The sequence below is a fragment of the Antechinus flavipes genome, chromosome 2 (assembly GCF_016432865.1).
Source record: "Antechinus flavipes isolate AdamAnt ecotype Samford, QLD, Australia chromosome 2, AdamAnt_v2, whole genome shotgun sequence".
Classification (NCBI taxonomy): Eukaryota; Metazoa; Chordata; class Mammalia; order Dasyuromorphia; family Dasyuridae; genus Antechinus; species Antechinus flavipes.
This window is the reverse complement of record NC_067399.1, coordinates 228,021,425-228,036,034: the sequence shown is the minus strand read 5'-3', so window position 1 is coordinate 228,036,034 and position 14,610 is coordinate 228,021,425. Positions and strand designations below refer to the sequence as shown.

Below are 14,610 nucleotides of genomic sequence, written 5' to 3'. Positions count from 1 at the left end.
TCATCCAACCATTATCATCCTAGTTTCTTGCATCCTGAGCCTTGAATGCTCTGTTTTTCCTCTCTTTCACCATGCTCTGCTTATCCCACATATCCAAGCTCAGATCCTTCCTGGGGGGAAGTTTAACAAGGGGGTGCCACTGGCACATAGGACAGCTAAGGCTTAACTTAAAGCCCACTCTAGCCTGGGATCTGTGAGTGAGCAAGGATGCCCGCCCATGCAGATGTAAGACTATCCACCAGATGGCAGCAGCAGCAGCCTTTCAAAAAAAAATTCTGAGGTCCTCCGTTCAGATCACCATTTTTTGGTATTAGACCTCTTAGTCAATCCAGTAAAGCCTATGGATCTCTTCTTAGAATCATGTTTTTAAATGCATCAAATAAAAAAATACACGGGGATTACAAAGAAAACCAATTTTGTTGAAATTCACTCATTGAATACTTTTTTTTAAAAAGCAGGATTACATGGATTGAATTGCTTGTGGTCTGGGGGAGGTGGGAAAAGAGGGAAAAATTTGGACCACAAGGATTTGCAGGGGTGAGTGTTGAAAACTATCTTTGCATGTATTTTGAAAAATAAAAGCTGTTATTGTTTTAAAAAATAATAAAGTCAAAGGATTCCCCTCCCCCCAAAAAATACATTAGTCTTGAATGATCAAGGTTTTAGGGATCTTTGTGGAATAAGAGAATGTTAGACCTATAGATCATCTCATCCAATAGCTGAAGTACAAGGTGGGCTGGCCTCCACAAAGTGGTTCTAACAGGCAGACAGGAAATCAACATTTATCAAACAATTACTATGTGCCAGGCACTGCACTGAATGCTGGGAATGAAAATACAAGTGAAAGAAAAGTAGTCCCTGCCCTAACAGAACTTATATTCTAACAGAAGAAGATAACACAAAAGGAGAAGGAAAAGCTTGGGAATACAGGGTGTGGTTAGGGTAAAAAAAGGTACTTGCTCCAGGGAAATTCTCCTGGCTAGAAGGCAGAGTCCCCTATAGTATTTGTTGGCCTTCAGAGCAATATCTGTCTACCTATCCATCCATCTATCTGTCTCTCTATCTATCCATCTATCTGTCTGTCTCTCTGTCTATCTGTCCATCTATTTATATATCTTTTCCTCCCAGTTCTTCTTATTCTGTGAATTTCAGTACTGTGTGCTGTGTATAAAGACAGATATACACACACGTCATTCTATCTATATATGCATCCAGACACATCAATATACATATACACACACACACACATATCTCTCACTCTGAAGACCAACTCTGTGTGTGTGTGATTTTGATATATAGCTGTTGTCCTAGAAGATGTGACCAATAATAAAGGATGACTTCCAGCTTTTGCTATGGTCTTCTACAATCCCTAGCAGTGCCCACTCGAGTCAGCTTCTCATAGAAGTTAGGGAGGAAGCAGAAGGACAGTTTTGCCAGTAGTAGGCAGACGGTAAGTGAGGCAATAATAACTGCTAACACTTAGCCCTTGACCCAGAAATCTTGACATGTGCTCCATATTCGGTGTACCTCAGGGAGTGGAGTTTCCTTCAGCTGAATTTAGTCAGCATGTATTCCACACCTACTATATTCCAAGCACTATGCAAGGCACTGGGGATAGAAAGATAAATATTAAATCCTCTTTATCCACAAGACACTCAATATTCTCCTTGGGAATAGGAATATAGATAGGGAACTTTGTACTCTACAAGCAAATGCCATGTTTAAAAGGATTGCACATATTTAACCTATATCAGAGTGCTTGCCCTCTTGGGAGAGGGAGATGATGGACGGAGGGGGAAAAAATTGGAACATAAAATCTTGCAAAAGTGAATGTTGAAAACTGTCTTTACATGTATTTAGAAAAATAAAATACTATTGAGCAAAAAAAATTAAATATCAAATACATGCAAAGTAAAGACAAAGAAAGTAATGAAGGAGGATATCCAAAGGCCTTGGAAGGAGGTGACCCTTAAGCTGAGTTTTAGAATAAGCTAAAGTGTCCAAAAGGAGGAGGTGAAGGAGAGCATTCTGGGCATGCAATAGAGATTATGCAAATGCATAGTGGATGAAATGGAATATGTATGGGGAACAGCCCACAAGTTCCAGTTTTGGCTGAAACTTAGAGTGTATGAAAAGTAATATGAAATTAGTGTAGAAAGCTACGTTGGAGCCAACTTGTGTAGGGCTTCGGTTTCTATAACAACCAGAACTCTACCTCAAGGGAAGGCATCTGCTGAAGGAAGGAACATGAGAAGGGCTTGTGGTGGTTGTTCAGTCATTTTCAGCTCTTTGTGAGCCTGTGGACCCTCTGCCTGTGGAATTTTCTTGGCAAAAAATACTGGAGTGGCGTGCCATTCCCTTCTCCAGGGTCATGTGGCATCTGAGACTGGATTTGAATTCAGGTATTCCTGACTCTAGGCCAGCACTCTATCAACTAAGCTACCTAGCTGTGTCCCAAGAAAAATTTAGATATTAGAATATTAACCCAGCCAAGGACAAACCTCATTAAACCTAAGCTCCCTTGTATCATCCAAGTCACTTGTACCTGATCTTTAGCTTCCTGCAAACTTTACCTGCCAAAGTTCTTTCCTTAATCTTAATGCAGGATCTTCAGTGATCTCAATGGAATCTCTCTCCCCAAGACCAGGCTATTATATGCCCTATTGCTTTAGCCCAAGAAATACTCATCCATTAGCCAGATTGTCTACACCAGTGGATCTCAAACTTTTGTTTTCAGTATCTTTATACTATTGAAAATTATTGAAGAGCTCTCCAAAGCGTTTTTGTTTATCTGAATTATATTTATAGACATTTACCATACTGGAAATAAAAACAATCTTTGAATTTGTAGACCCTCTAAAAGGGTTTCAGAGATCCCCAGGATTCTGTAGACCATACTTTGAGAACCACTGGCCTACACCATTGGGGGAAGGTGGGCTATGGCATGTCTTTAGTGACAGCCTTGAAGTTGGAGCCTATTTTCAGACCTTTGAGGCTGCTTTCATAAAGCAGATTTGAGGTGGAGAATATTCCAGGAATCATAGATATAATCATAGAAAAGTACATTCTAATTCTAGGCTGTTTAGTCCAGTCTTGTTTTATAGCTAAGGAAACTGAGGCCTGGAGAAGTAAAATGGCTTTCCCAAAATGATGTAAGTATTAGCAGATACTAGCAAAGTCAGGATTTGAACCCAGAGGCTTCAAGTCCTAATCCAAATTCAGTTTCATTGTATTATGCTACCTTAGCATCCCAAAGTCATTTTTGGTAACTTCATGTTACAGTTCCAAAAGATCAGGTTCCCTACCCATGAGTTTTCAGAGGTTCTAAGAGAGTAGAAAGATGGATAAAATTAAATGATATCCCTTCAAAGGGGCAGCTAGGTGGTTCATTGGATGACTCATTAACCTGCTGTAAAGAGGACGTGAGCTAAAATCCAGCCTTCAGAAACATACTATCTGTATCAACCTGAGCTAGTCATTTAACCTTGTTGTCTCAGTTTCCTTATCTGTAAAATGAGCTGAAGAAGGAAATGGCAAACCACTCCAGTATCTGCCAAGGTAACAACCCAAATGATCCCATACAGAGTCAGAGAGAACTGATTGATTAAATCAAAGCTTCTTAAACTATGGTTTGGGGCACCATATCACTGAATGTGGAGGTCATAAAATTATGATGTATTATTAGTAAATGTTTGATTTGTATACTTATATACCTGGGATCCCATAAAAATTTCTCAGGTGAAAAGGGATCACAAATGGAAAAAGTGTAAGAAGCCCTGAACTAAACAACAACTAATGCTTTCTGACCTTCCTCCCACAGGTTTGACATATCAGGACCTCCTGGCAATAGAATGAAATCTTTCTGAGTCCCCAAACTGACCTAGTTGCTTCAAGACCTTGACTTTCTTTCCATTGGCTGTATACCCCCAGAAATGGCCACTGATACCTCAGGGGCTCTCGGGCATCTTAGAGTTCAGTGACTCCTCTAGAGCCTGGACCTTGTATCACACCACATTGAACGATCTGACGGTGTTCCTCAGTAATCAGGACCATAACTTGTGAAGGCAACATTTTAACTCTCCTCCACTGACTGCAAGAATCGTGAGGCAGGTCCAGTTCCCCTGGAGCCAGGATTCCTAACTTCTATTGTATCATGGACCCCCTGGCAGTCCAATAAAGCCTATGGATCCCTTTTCAAAATAATGAACTTAAATGCATAAAATAAAATACACAGGATTACACAGGAAAGCCAATTATGCTGAAATAGTTATTCAAATATATTTTCAAAAAATATTTTAAAAACCAAGTCTGTAGATCCTGGGTCAAAAACTGTTGCAGAGCCTCTTAGGATAGGGACAATACTAATTGTTGCAATGGTTGATTCTATAATGCAAAGGGGGCTGACCAGGTATTTCCCACTTCCGAGAAATCCAGGAGAGCCCGCGTGGTAATAGTTGTACGGCTTGCTTCAGAGCCAAGAAGGCGCCGGTTCCAACCCATCTCACATTAGCTGTGGGGCTGCTTCAGTTCTCACTGTCCAGGCAACTCTCTCAGTTATAAAGAGGGCTCCAGTCTCCACTCCTCGTCAGGAGTCCCCAATGCCTGTGAAATCACAGTGTGGGGGGAACCACCAGAAGGGACCGAGGGGACCGAGAGGAGTGGGGTGGCGAGGAATTGGTGCTGAATCTCTTTTCTTCTTCTCTCCTAGTGCCCTTCAGCTTTGACCCCAACACAGCCGCCGGCTGGCTCTCCGTCTCCGATGACCTCACCAGGGTCACCAACCACGGCTACCGGGTGCAAGTGGAGAACCCCGAGCGCTTCTCGTCCTCGCCCTGCTTGCTGGGCTCCCGCGCCTTCTCCCACGGCTCGCACACCTGGGAGGTGGATCTGGGCGGGCTGCTTAACTGGCGGGTGGGCGTGGCTCGGACTCGTCCCGAGGCTGGTGGGGACGGGCGCTCGCACAGCTGTTACCACGATGCCCGCTCAGGCTTCTGGTACATCAGCCGCACCCGGGGAGTGGATGGGGACCACTGCGTGGCGTCCGACCCTTCTGCTTCGCCCCTGGCTCTGGCGCTGCCTCAGCGCCTACGGGTAGAACTAGAATGTGAGGAGGGTGAGCTCTCTTTTTATGATGCTGAACGCCAGTCCCACCTCTACACCTTCCATGGTCGCTTTGGGGAGGTGCGGCCCTATTTCTATATCGGGGGTACCCGGGCAGACACTCCCCCTGAGCCCCTGCGCCTCTGTCCACTCCATATTCAGGTCAAGGAAGAGTTCTAAAGCCAGGCACTTTGGAGTTAACCTTCTTCCCTGACTCAATGGCCCTCCTTCCCGTTCTTCCCATTGCCCTTTCCCTGGAATTCCTGTTCCTTCTCTATCTCTCCATACCTGCCCCCTCTTCTCCCCAATGTGGTGTAGGGGAATGTCACAGGGCCTGTGTTCAAATCCCAGCTCCACCACTTAACTATTTGAATGACCTTGGGAAAGTGAATGCCCCTCTCCTGGTCTTTTGTTCCTTCATTTTTATTTTATTTTATTTTTCAGAGACTAAGTCTTCCTCTCACTCAGGCTGCAAGTGCGATAGCCACATCAGGGCCCACACCAAGGCTGATGGGTACCAAAACTTAAATGCTCCATTTTTCTGACCTAGGTCAGTTTCCCCCTCTTTAAACAGCCTGGTTTCTCTCCCTCGTTCTCAGGGGCTTCCCATAGTGATGTTAGACTTAGCATAGTCACTTAGCAAAGCTCCATTGCCTAAGTGACTGACTGAGAGGATACAGAGCAGAGAGCAGCTAAGCTACAAGAAGCCCAAGTGCCTGATCTATGCTCCGCTGCTGCTGACTCAGCAGGCGTGTTTTACCTGGCTCACCTTAAATGGCCTTCCATGCTCTTCTTCTCTGGCCCTTCTTTTTTTTTCTTAAATTAAAGTTTATTTCCACAAAGATTTGCCTCCTCTCCCTTTCCTCCTTTTCCCTTCCCCTAAGAAAAGTAAAATGCTTGTTAAAAACATGCACAATCAAGCAACGCAAATTCCCACAGTGGCCGTGTGCCAAAAATAGGTTTGTTTTCACTCTTAAATCCATCACCTCTGTCAGGAGGTGAGTAGCACTTTTCATCATGAGTTCTCTCGCATTCTGGTTGGCTGTCGGTTGACCTAATTGGACTATTCCTTCTCATCCGCCCTTCCCCAGTACCTAAAGAAAATTGCCACTTTCTCCTTGCTCATAATCTTAGCTCATCAATGAGCAGGGCCCAATTTACAGCATAACACATTGCCCAAAACTGTGTCATAAAGAGAATGATGGAAACATCACCCGTGTCTGTATCAGAATGACATCCTGACTGTAGGGTGTTATTCACCATAGGCTCAGTATCAGACAAATCATAGAAATAACCACCAGTTATGGGATAAAACCTACACAAATCTCTAATCATGTTTTTAATTCTCTAAAATGGGTATAGGTATTTTGTACACATTGATTAAAGCACCCCAAGGTACCATAAGGTGTACAAGCTGCATGTAAAAATAAAATTACTATATCATAGTTTGGACCTATGACATAATGAAAATAAATTTTGGACATTTAATTACCCATGCTGCTTGTCACTTTGGAATTTGGGATGACTATCTAAGGTAGAATCATTTTCCTGACTTTGAGATGGGACCTTACACTTCCTAGCAATGTGACTCTGGGCAAGTAAGTCACTTAGACATGTTTGCCTCAATTTCCTCATCTGTAAAATGAACTGGAGAAGGAAATGATAAACCAGTACAGTTTTTTTGCCAAGAAAACCCCAAGTAGGTTTACAAAGAATCAGATATGACTTAATAACAAAATCTAGGGAAACCTGATCTAATGCTTTGTTTTTCCTTTCAGTAATTTCCCAGATGTATAGTTGTGAATCATGGAATAACTACAGTCTCAGAAAAATTGAAGTTGATGTGCAGTTATAGAGTAATGGGGAGACACATGGTAGTTATAAGCAAGCTGCGACATATTTTTTATTTTTGTTAAAGAATAGCTTTTTATTTTCAAAATATATGCAAACATTCATATGCGAACATATGAGGGGAGAGGCGACCCTGGAGATATCACAGCCGGGGTCAGAGGCCAGGGTCATTTGAAATCGGAGGGCCTGCGGGCACAGCTTGTTGTTCAGAGCTTGGGGTCATGTGAGGTCATTCGACCTGGTGGGTCACAACCTGGGTCAGAAGTCAGGGTCACATGAGGTCAGGAGGCTTCAAGTCCCAAGCCAGGGTCATAGCTCTGGGTATTTGGGATCCGAAGGCCTGGGGGGTCACATCTCCAAGGCCCACCGCCAGGTCACAGAGTCAAGGTCTTGAAGGGGCTGAAGCTCCTTCCTCATACCCTTCGATCTGAGAGAGGCCAGTTGCTCCCTTCAGCCATCCTGGGGAAACTGAGGCAGAGAGCAAGTTTGATAGGGCCCCGCGGAAGACTCCCCTTAGGCTGTGGGTGCCTCCTCGGGCTCTGCGTTCTCTGCCAGGTGCAGCTTCTGTCTGGACGCAGGTAGTTAAGGCAAGGTGTCTGCGTGGCCCTCGGACTCTTCCTTTGGGGGGAAGGATGAGGACCACTAAATGTCCCTCACAGTTCAGGTTTTGGGCAATCCTCCTTAGGACTGCTGAAGCCCGGCCCCCCACCTGACACCCCCAACATTCATCCTTGCAAAACCTTGTGTTCCAAATTTTTCTTCCTCCCTTTCCTCTACCCTCTCCCCTAGACAATAGATAATCCAATATATATTAAACATATGCAATTCTTCTATACATATTTCCGCAATTATCATGATTGCACAAGAAAAATCTGATCAAAAGGGAAAAAATGAGAAATACAAAAAGCAGGCAAACAACAACAAAAATGGTGAAAATATTATGTTGTGATCTTCATTCAATCCTGATAGTCTTCTTTCTGGATGCAGATGGCTCTCTCCATCACAAGTCTATTGGAACTGGCCGGAATCACCTCAATGTTAAAAAGAGCCACATACATTGGAATTGATCATTGCATAATCATCTTCTTGTTGTGTACAATGTTTTCTTGGTTCTACTCATTTTACTTATTCAGCCGTTCCCCAATTGATGGGCATCCTCTCAATTTCTAGTTCCTTGCTACTACAAAAAGGGCTGTTATAAACATTTTGCTGCAACACATTTAAACAATTATGTTTAAAAAAAAAACAAAAAAACAGAAATCTAGGTACAAGTACCTAGTACAGAGCCCACAATCTTTCCTAAATGCTTCAAGAACCAATTTAAATAAGTAATTGTTAAATATTTAACAGAATAAATACAAAAATAATAAAAACATAGATAATATTATATTATAAAACTATGTCAATATGTTATCCACAGAGATCCTTCTGTATGAATCAATAGCTCCTGATTTTATGTGAGTTTGACATCATTGCTTTTATACTATCAGTATAGTCCTATATTTCAGATGTTTTATGGATGAAATAGGGTTTGGAGGCCTGTCCTGAGATCTAACCATCATGTAACTCATAGTTCTATAGAGAAATGGCTTCTAATTTTACAATCATCTCAGGAAGATTCTTTTGGAATAAAAAGAAAAAAATTAGTATTTAATTTTTCCATGTAAAACAATTTCTAATATTCACTTTTTAAAACTTTGAGTTCCAAATTCTCTTTCTTCCTCCATGCTCCCCTCATTGAGAAGGCAATCTATGTGATAGATAAATAAAGAAAGAAAAAGTATATTTCAATCTATATTCAGATACTATCAGTTCTTTCTTTGGGAAAAGTATTTTTCATCATAAGTCCTTCAGAGTTGTCTTGGATCATTGTATTGCTGAGAATAGCCAAGTCATTCATAGCTAATCATCTTACAAATTTGCTGTTACTTTGTACACAGTACATTTCACTTTGCATAAGCTCATGTAAGTCTTTCCAGATTTTTCTGAGAGCATCCTGCTCATCATTTCTTATAGCACAATAGTATTCCATCATAATCACATATCATAATTTGTTAGCCACTCCCCAATTAAAGAGCAATCACCTCAATTTCTAATTTTTCCACCAGAAAAGAACTGCTACAAATATTTTTGTATATAATATCTCTTTTTTTTCCTTTTAGTTTTTTTATCTCTTTTGGGATACAGAGCTAGTCGTGGTATTGCTAGGGCATAGGATATGCATGCCTTTTATAGCCCTCTATAGATATAGTTCCAAATTGCTCTACATAACAACTGAATCAGTTTACAACTCCACCAATAGTGCGTTAATGTCTCATTTTTAAAAATTCTTTCTACCATTTATCATTTTCTTTTTGTGAGCTGTTCTAATATGTATGAGTTAGTACCTCATAATTGTTTTAAATTGCATTTCTCTGATCAATACTAAGAACATTTTTCATGTGTCTATAGACAGCTTTGATTACTTCCTCTTTTGATCATTTTTATCAATTGGAGAATGACTTAGAACAAACTTTTTAAAGTTAGGAGCTGCCTGTATAAAGTTATAAATCAAGATGATTTGAACAAATTAACAAATAATTTTTATTAGAGCTAACATTTCTATAATATAGTGCCAGGCACTGTGCTAAATTGCTATAAAATATCTCATTTGATCCTCACAATAACCCTGGGAGGTAGATACTATTATTATCCCCATTTAAAAGTGAAGAAACCAAGGCAAACAGAAGTTGTCATTTGGCCAGGGTCACACAACTCATAAGCATCTTATGTGAGACTCAAACTCAGGTTTTCCTAACTCCAGACTTGGCACTCTATCCCGTGCACCAACTCATTGCTCCTAGTATTTTTGAACACATTCAGAACCGTAGTTGTCCAATATTTTTATATATGATAGTTGTAGTCCTCAGACCTTCTCTAGGGCTTGCTTTAATGTGCTATTTAGTTGATCCTCAGTCCTCCAAGACTATTCTGGTGGATCATATGCTCTGAAAGTTCTGTCAGAGAAAGGCAATGTAGCATTGTTGGGGTACTGGTTTTGGAATCAGGAAAAAATAATTTTCCTGTATTGCTTATTAGCTTTGTGATTCTGGATGAAGCACTTATCCCTCAAGCCTTGGTTTTCTTATCAGTAAGATGGGGATAAGATGGGGATAATACTAGCACTGAGTTTATTGTGTGATTGAGATGATCAAATGAGAAAATACACATAAAGTATTTGGCACATCTTAAAATTTAACAACAAATATGAGCTATTATTATTCTTAGTCAGAAAGGATTCCAGGAGACCTCGACAGTTGGATAAGATGTCACTATCTGAGGACTAACCTTGCTACATTCAAAGACCCTCATCACCTGGTTACTCCAAGGAAGAAGTTTTTGGTGCATGTAAATTATCAACAGTACTCACTGTAACAGAGGGGCTACAATCTGAACTGATGGAGGGAGGATGGACACCAATGAACTCGCAGATGCATTAGTCTGGGTTTATCACGCACATGTTGGCAAAAAAGTGCACTGGATCAGGAGACAGGAACTGTGTTTAGAACTGCTTTATCACTAAGTAATAACTGTTCTCTTTTCCATCATTCTTCATAATTTACAAAACACTTTCTGAACTGTTAATCATTCAGCAATTCTTCTGGAGGGCTTATTACTCAGGACACAAAGAAGAGCATCAATGGTCCCTGCTCTCAAGGAGCTTATATTCTAAAGAGATAACATGTATACAAGTATATAAACAGATACAAACAAGATACAACAGTCAAGTAAATAGAAAGTGACCTTGCAGTGGAAGGGAGAAGGGCTGAGAAGTCTAAGGAAGAAACCCTGGAGACGGTGGCATTTGGAAGCAGAAGTGACAAGGATGAGACTGTTCCGTGCAAAGAAGACAGATAAGATAAAGAGTGTCATGTGGATCAGCCAGTCAATTAGCATTTATGAGGGGAACCCCGAAACTCGGAAAATCCTTCAAGGAGAAAGTCTCCTTGAATTCTGGCCTCTGTAAAAGACCGAGGGAAACAGGACAAGCAGCTTCATTCTGTTATCTAGGTGGGGAAATTCCAATCCTTTTGAATTGGAGATTAGTCTAGAGATACTCATGCAATTCCAAGATTCCCTATTCTGATTCCAACTCAGACTGCACCCAGTCCCCATCAAGAGCAAGCCCCAGCTTGTAGCCAAAGCTTCAATTATAACATGAGCCAACTTGAGTTTCAGTCCTTGCAGAGGACCTAACATGCCATGCCACGCTCCCCTTTGCATAGCAGTAACCCTCTGCCTGCTGAAATGATATTCTCTTTCAGCATTACCCCCTCTTTATCTCTTCCTCACCTATTTTCCTAACAAGACTTTATACCTCTCTGTCAGGATTTCTCTGCCAGAAACTTTATTTCTGTCAAGACCTTGCCATCAAGGAAGAATTTAGTCTTTCTATTCATGCATAGCAAAGGCTGACTTCCCAATGCCAATAATAAACTTCTTTTACCAGTTTAGCTTTTCTGGTTTGTAAAGTCTGGCGCAGTGGAAAGAGCACTGACTGTGAAACCAGAGAGACCTTAATTCAAATTCTTCTTCTAGCTGGGAACCTATGATCTGAAGAGTACAAGAAGCCAGGCATCTTGTACAAAAGGATAAATTATATGAGGAGTAAAGACAAAGGAAGGACTAAGAGGGCAAATGGTAGGAAGCTGCTTAGGATGCAATACATAAGCAATGTCAAACAAAGAACATTGTTTGATACGACCTTTTACAAATGCGCAAGGTTCTTGTATGTTATGGAACAAATACCCTAATGAGATCATAGAATCATCTGAGTATGTGAGTAAATGTGCATATTTTAGTTCCATAAAATTCTGCTCTCTGATATTATCTATTTTGTGATAAATCAGATTGCCCATATAAAAGCAAAGACTCCAGTGGCCAATAGCCCTGGGCAAAGCCCCCACAAATTTCAAACCTTTCCTGGAGCGCACATTTGTGCTTTGTCCTAGTGACTGGCAGAACTCAGATGCAATCCAAACAACAAATCAATCTAAAAGAATTTATTAAGCACCTCCTTTGTTCCAGGAGCTGTGTAAAAGCTGAGATACAAAGAAAGACAAAAAAAAAAAAAAAAAAAAAAAAAGCCTTGCTGACAAGGAGGTCACAGTCTCATGTCCATAAACTAAATCTGAAATCTGAAACATATAACATATAATATAAAATAAATCTGAAATATATAATAAAATATAACATTGACACATAGCAGGGCACTGGTGATTTGTCAAAATTGTTGAGATTGAGATGAGATCAAATAGGTAGTTTCTCTGTCCAATGAAAATAGTAGCTTAAACTACAGCAGGAGAGATTTCAATAGGTTAAAGGTTGGAAGGTCAACAGGTTGACAAAAGCAGTGGATCATCTTTTTTCCTAAATATCATCCAAAAGGAATGAATTCCTAGGGACTCAAGGGAGGGACTTGTTAGCTTGGAGAGGAGGATTAGAGGGAGGCTTCAGGCATAATTAGGCTGGCTCCTTTCCCTTCACTGTAGGATCTCCATATCAGGAGCTGCTGCTCCGGGGAATGCATTTAGATTAAAAGCTGATGTCATCTGACACACAGAAGGTCTCCTGATCTGCCTGCTGTTTATTCTGGTTTGTTTGTGGGTGGGTCTTTTCTGCCATGGAAGAACTTACTGCAGGGATGAAGATGAGAGGGCTTGGTTTCTATGGTTACTGGGATGGTGGGGATTTGCATAATGCTCTCCATCCAAGAAGCAGTTTGGGAACAATATGAGGTGAAAAAGGATAGAGTAGGAGCTATAGGAAAGGTCAAGAATATAGGAAACAGTTATGGAAGTGGTTGGATTCTTGACCCTCCTTCCTATAGTTCCACAAATCTGATGAATCCCCTTTGACTCTTCACTCTTGGACCTTGCTCAATCCGCTGCCTTAGTCAATCAGTTGCCAAATGCAGCCAATTCTGTTGTTTCCATGATCTCTCTCCCTTAGCCTTCTTCTCTCTATTCCTGAGATTTGTACCCGTGTTCTTCTTCTTCTTCTTCTTTTAAATCTATTATTTATTTATTTTTAACAATTTTTTATTTATTTTGATTTTCTGACTTTCTCCCTCTCCTTCCAATTCCTCACCCACTCACTGAGAAGGCAAGTGATATCAATTATACATGAGAAATCATGCAAAATATGTTTTAATATTAATCATGTTGCAAAAAAAAAAAGAAAAAGAAAGCAAGAAAATTATACTTCAATTTGCAGTGAGTTCATTGATTATCTCTCTGGAAGTAGTTAAGATTTTTCATCCCATCACCCAAGTTTTGACCCTCATTACCTCTCACCTGAATTATTGCAGTCACTTCCAAATTGGTTTCTTGGCTTCAAATCTCTGCTGAATCCAATCCATCCTCTACACCTGCCAAAATATTCTTCCTAAAGCCAAGAATGGGCTGAGATACAGTCCTCTCAAACATTTTTTCACTGACATCCTTTACGTTGCCTCCTTTAAATTATCTGGTTTCCTGTTCCCTCAATTTGACTCAGTTCAATTCAGCTATCATGTATTAAGGATCCAGTGATTAAGGCTAACATAAAAACAAACAAAAAATCAATTATTTTTAAAGTATTACCCCCATGCAAAGTATTTGCTAGGTATAAAAGCAAAACAAATCCTGGCATCAAGGAATATATTCTACTGGATTTATTTAACAAAAGAAACAACAAAAAAATAAATTGTTCAGTCTAGTATTTAAGTCCCTCTGCAATATTGTTTCAATCTACCTTTCCAGCTTCAACATACACCACTTTTCATGAACTTGACATTCCTCTGCTCCTGGAATCCCACCATCCTCATCCCAGTCTCTCAGAACTCCAATTTTGTTTCAAGGCCCCGTTCAGATGATACTTCCTCCAAGAAATTGTCCCAGATATCCTCCTAAATTGTTTTTCTCTTTCCCTTTTTAAATGACCTTGGATTTATGTAGCCATATCTTGTGATCCACCCAATTTCAGGCACCTTCACTTCACCTTCCTGGAATCTCTCTTCAACAAACACCTGTTACTGTACATTCTGAGGTTGGTTTGCCCCAGAAAATATATTTGGGAAAAAAAGTCCTTGTATATAGATGTGGGCCTTGCATTTATTTATCTTGGTAATGTATGTACATATGTATCAAGGGGATATACACACATACACAGACACAGACACACACACACACACACACACACACACACACACACACACCGTAGAATGTTAAGCATCTGTATGGTAAGGACTGATTCCTTTTTATTATTGTAACTCCAATCAATGTCATGATCAGTCATGATTTCACAAGAGTGATAAAGCATCCTTCCTATTCTTTGGCAGAGAAATAGACTAAGATTAAATAATAAGCCATACTCAACATAAATAATACATTGATTTGTTCTGCTTGATTATATTACTTGCTGTAGAGAGTGGTGTTTATTGCTAGAAAAGGTAGGGGAAGTTGATATGTATTGGGATGGAGGAGAAGAAAAGAAAGAAAAAAGGATTAGTGAAATATTTTTTTAAATACACAGAAGGGGATTCAGAAGGGGACATAAATAAGTAGGGCAATTTTATTACCATTGTGTTAAATACTTTTCAAAAATTTTTTATGATAGTTCATAGTGTCATACAGAATC

The 14,610-nt window shown here is 40.3% G+C and overlaps 1 protein-coding gene across 1 annotated transcript in view; it reads left to right on the top strand.

The window, feature by feature from the left end:
- TRIM35 (tripartite motif containing 35) overlaps window positions 1-6,593 on the top strand; it is a 37,592-nt gene extending 30,999 nt beyond the window's left edge. Inside the window, exon 6 of the mRNA XM_051976380.1 lies at window positions 4,709-6,593. Within this exon, the coding sequence (XP_051832340.1) occupies window positions 4,709-5,280 (572 nt within the window). The 3' untranslated portion in view covers window positions 5,281-6,593. The remainder of the gene's footprint in view (window positions 1-4,708) is intronic.
- Window positions 6,594-14,610: the final 8,017 nt, after the last annotated feature.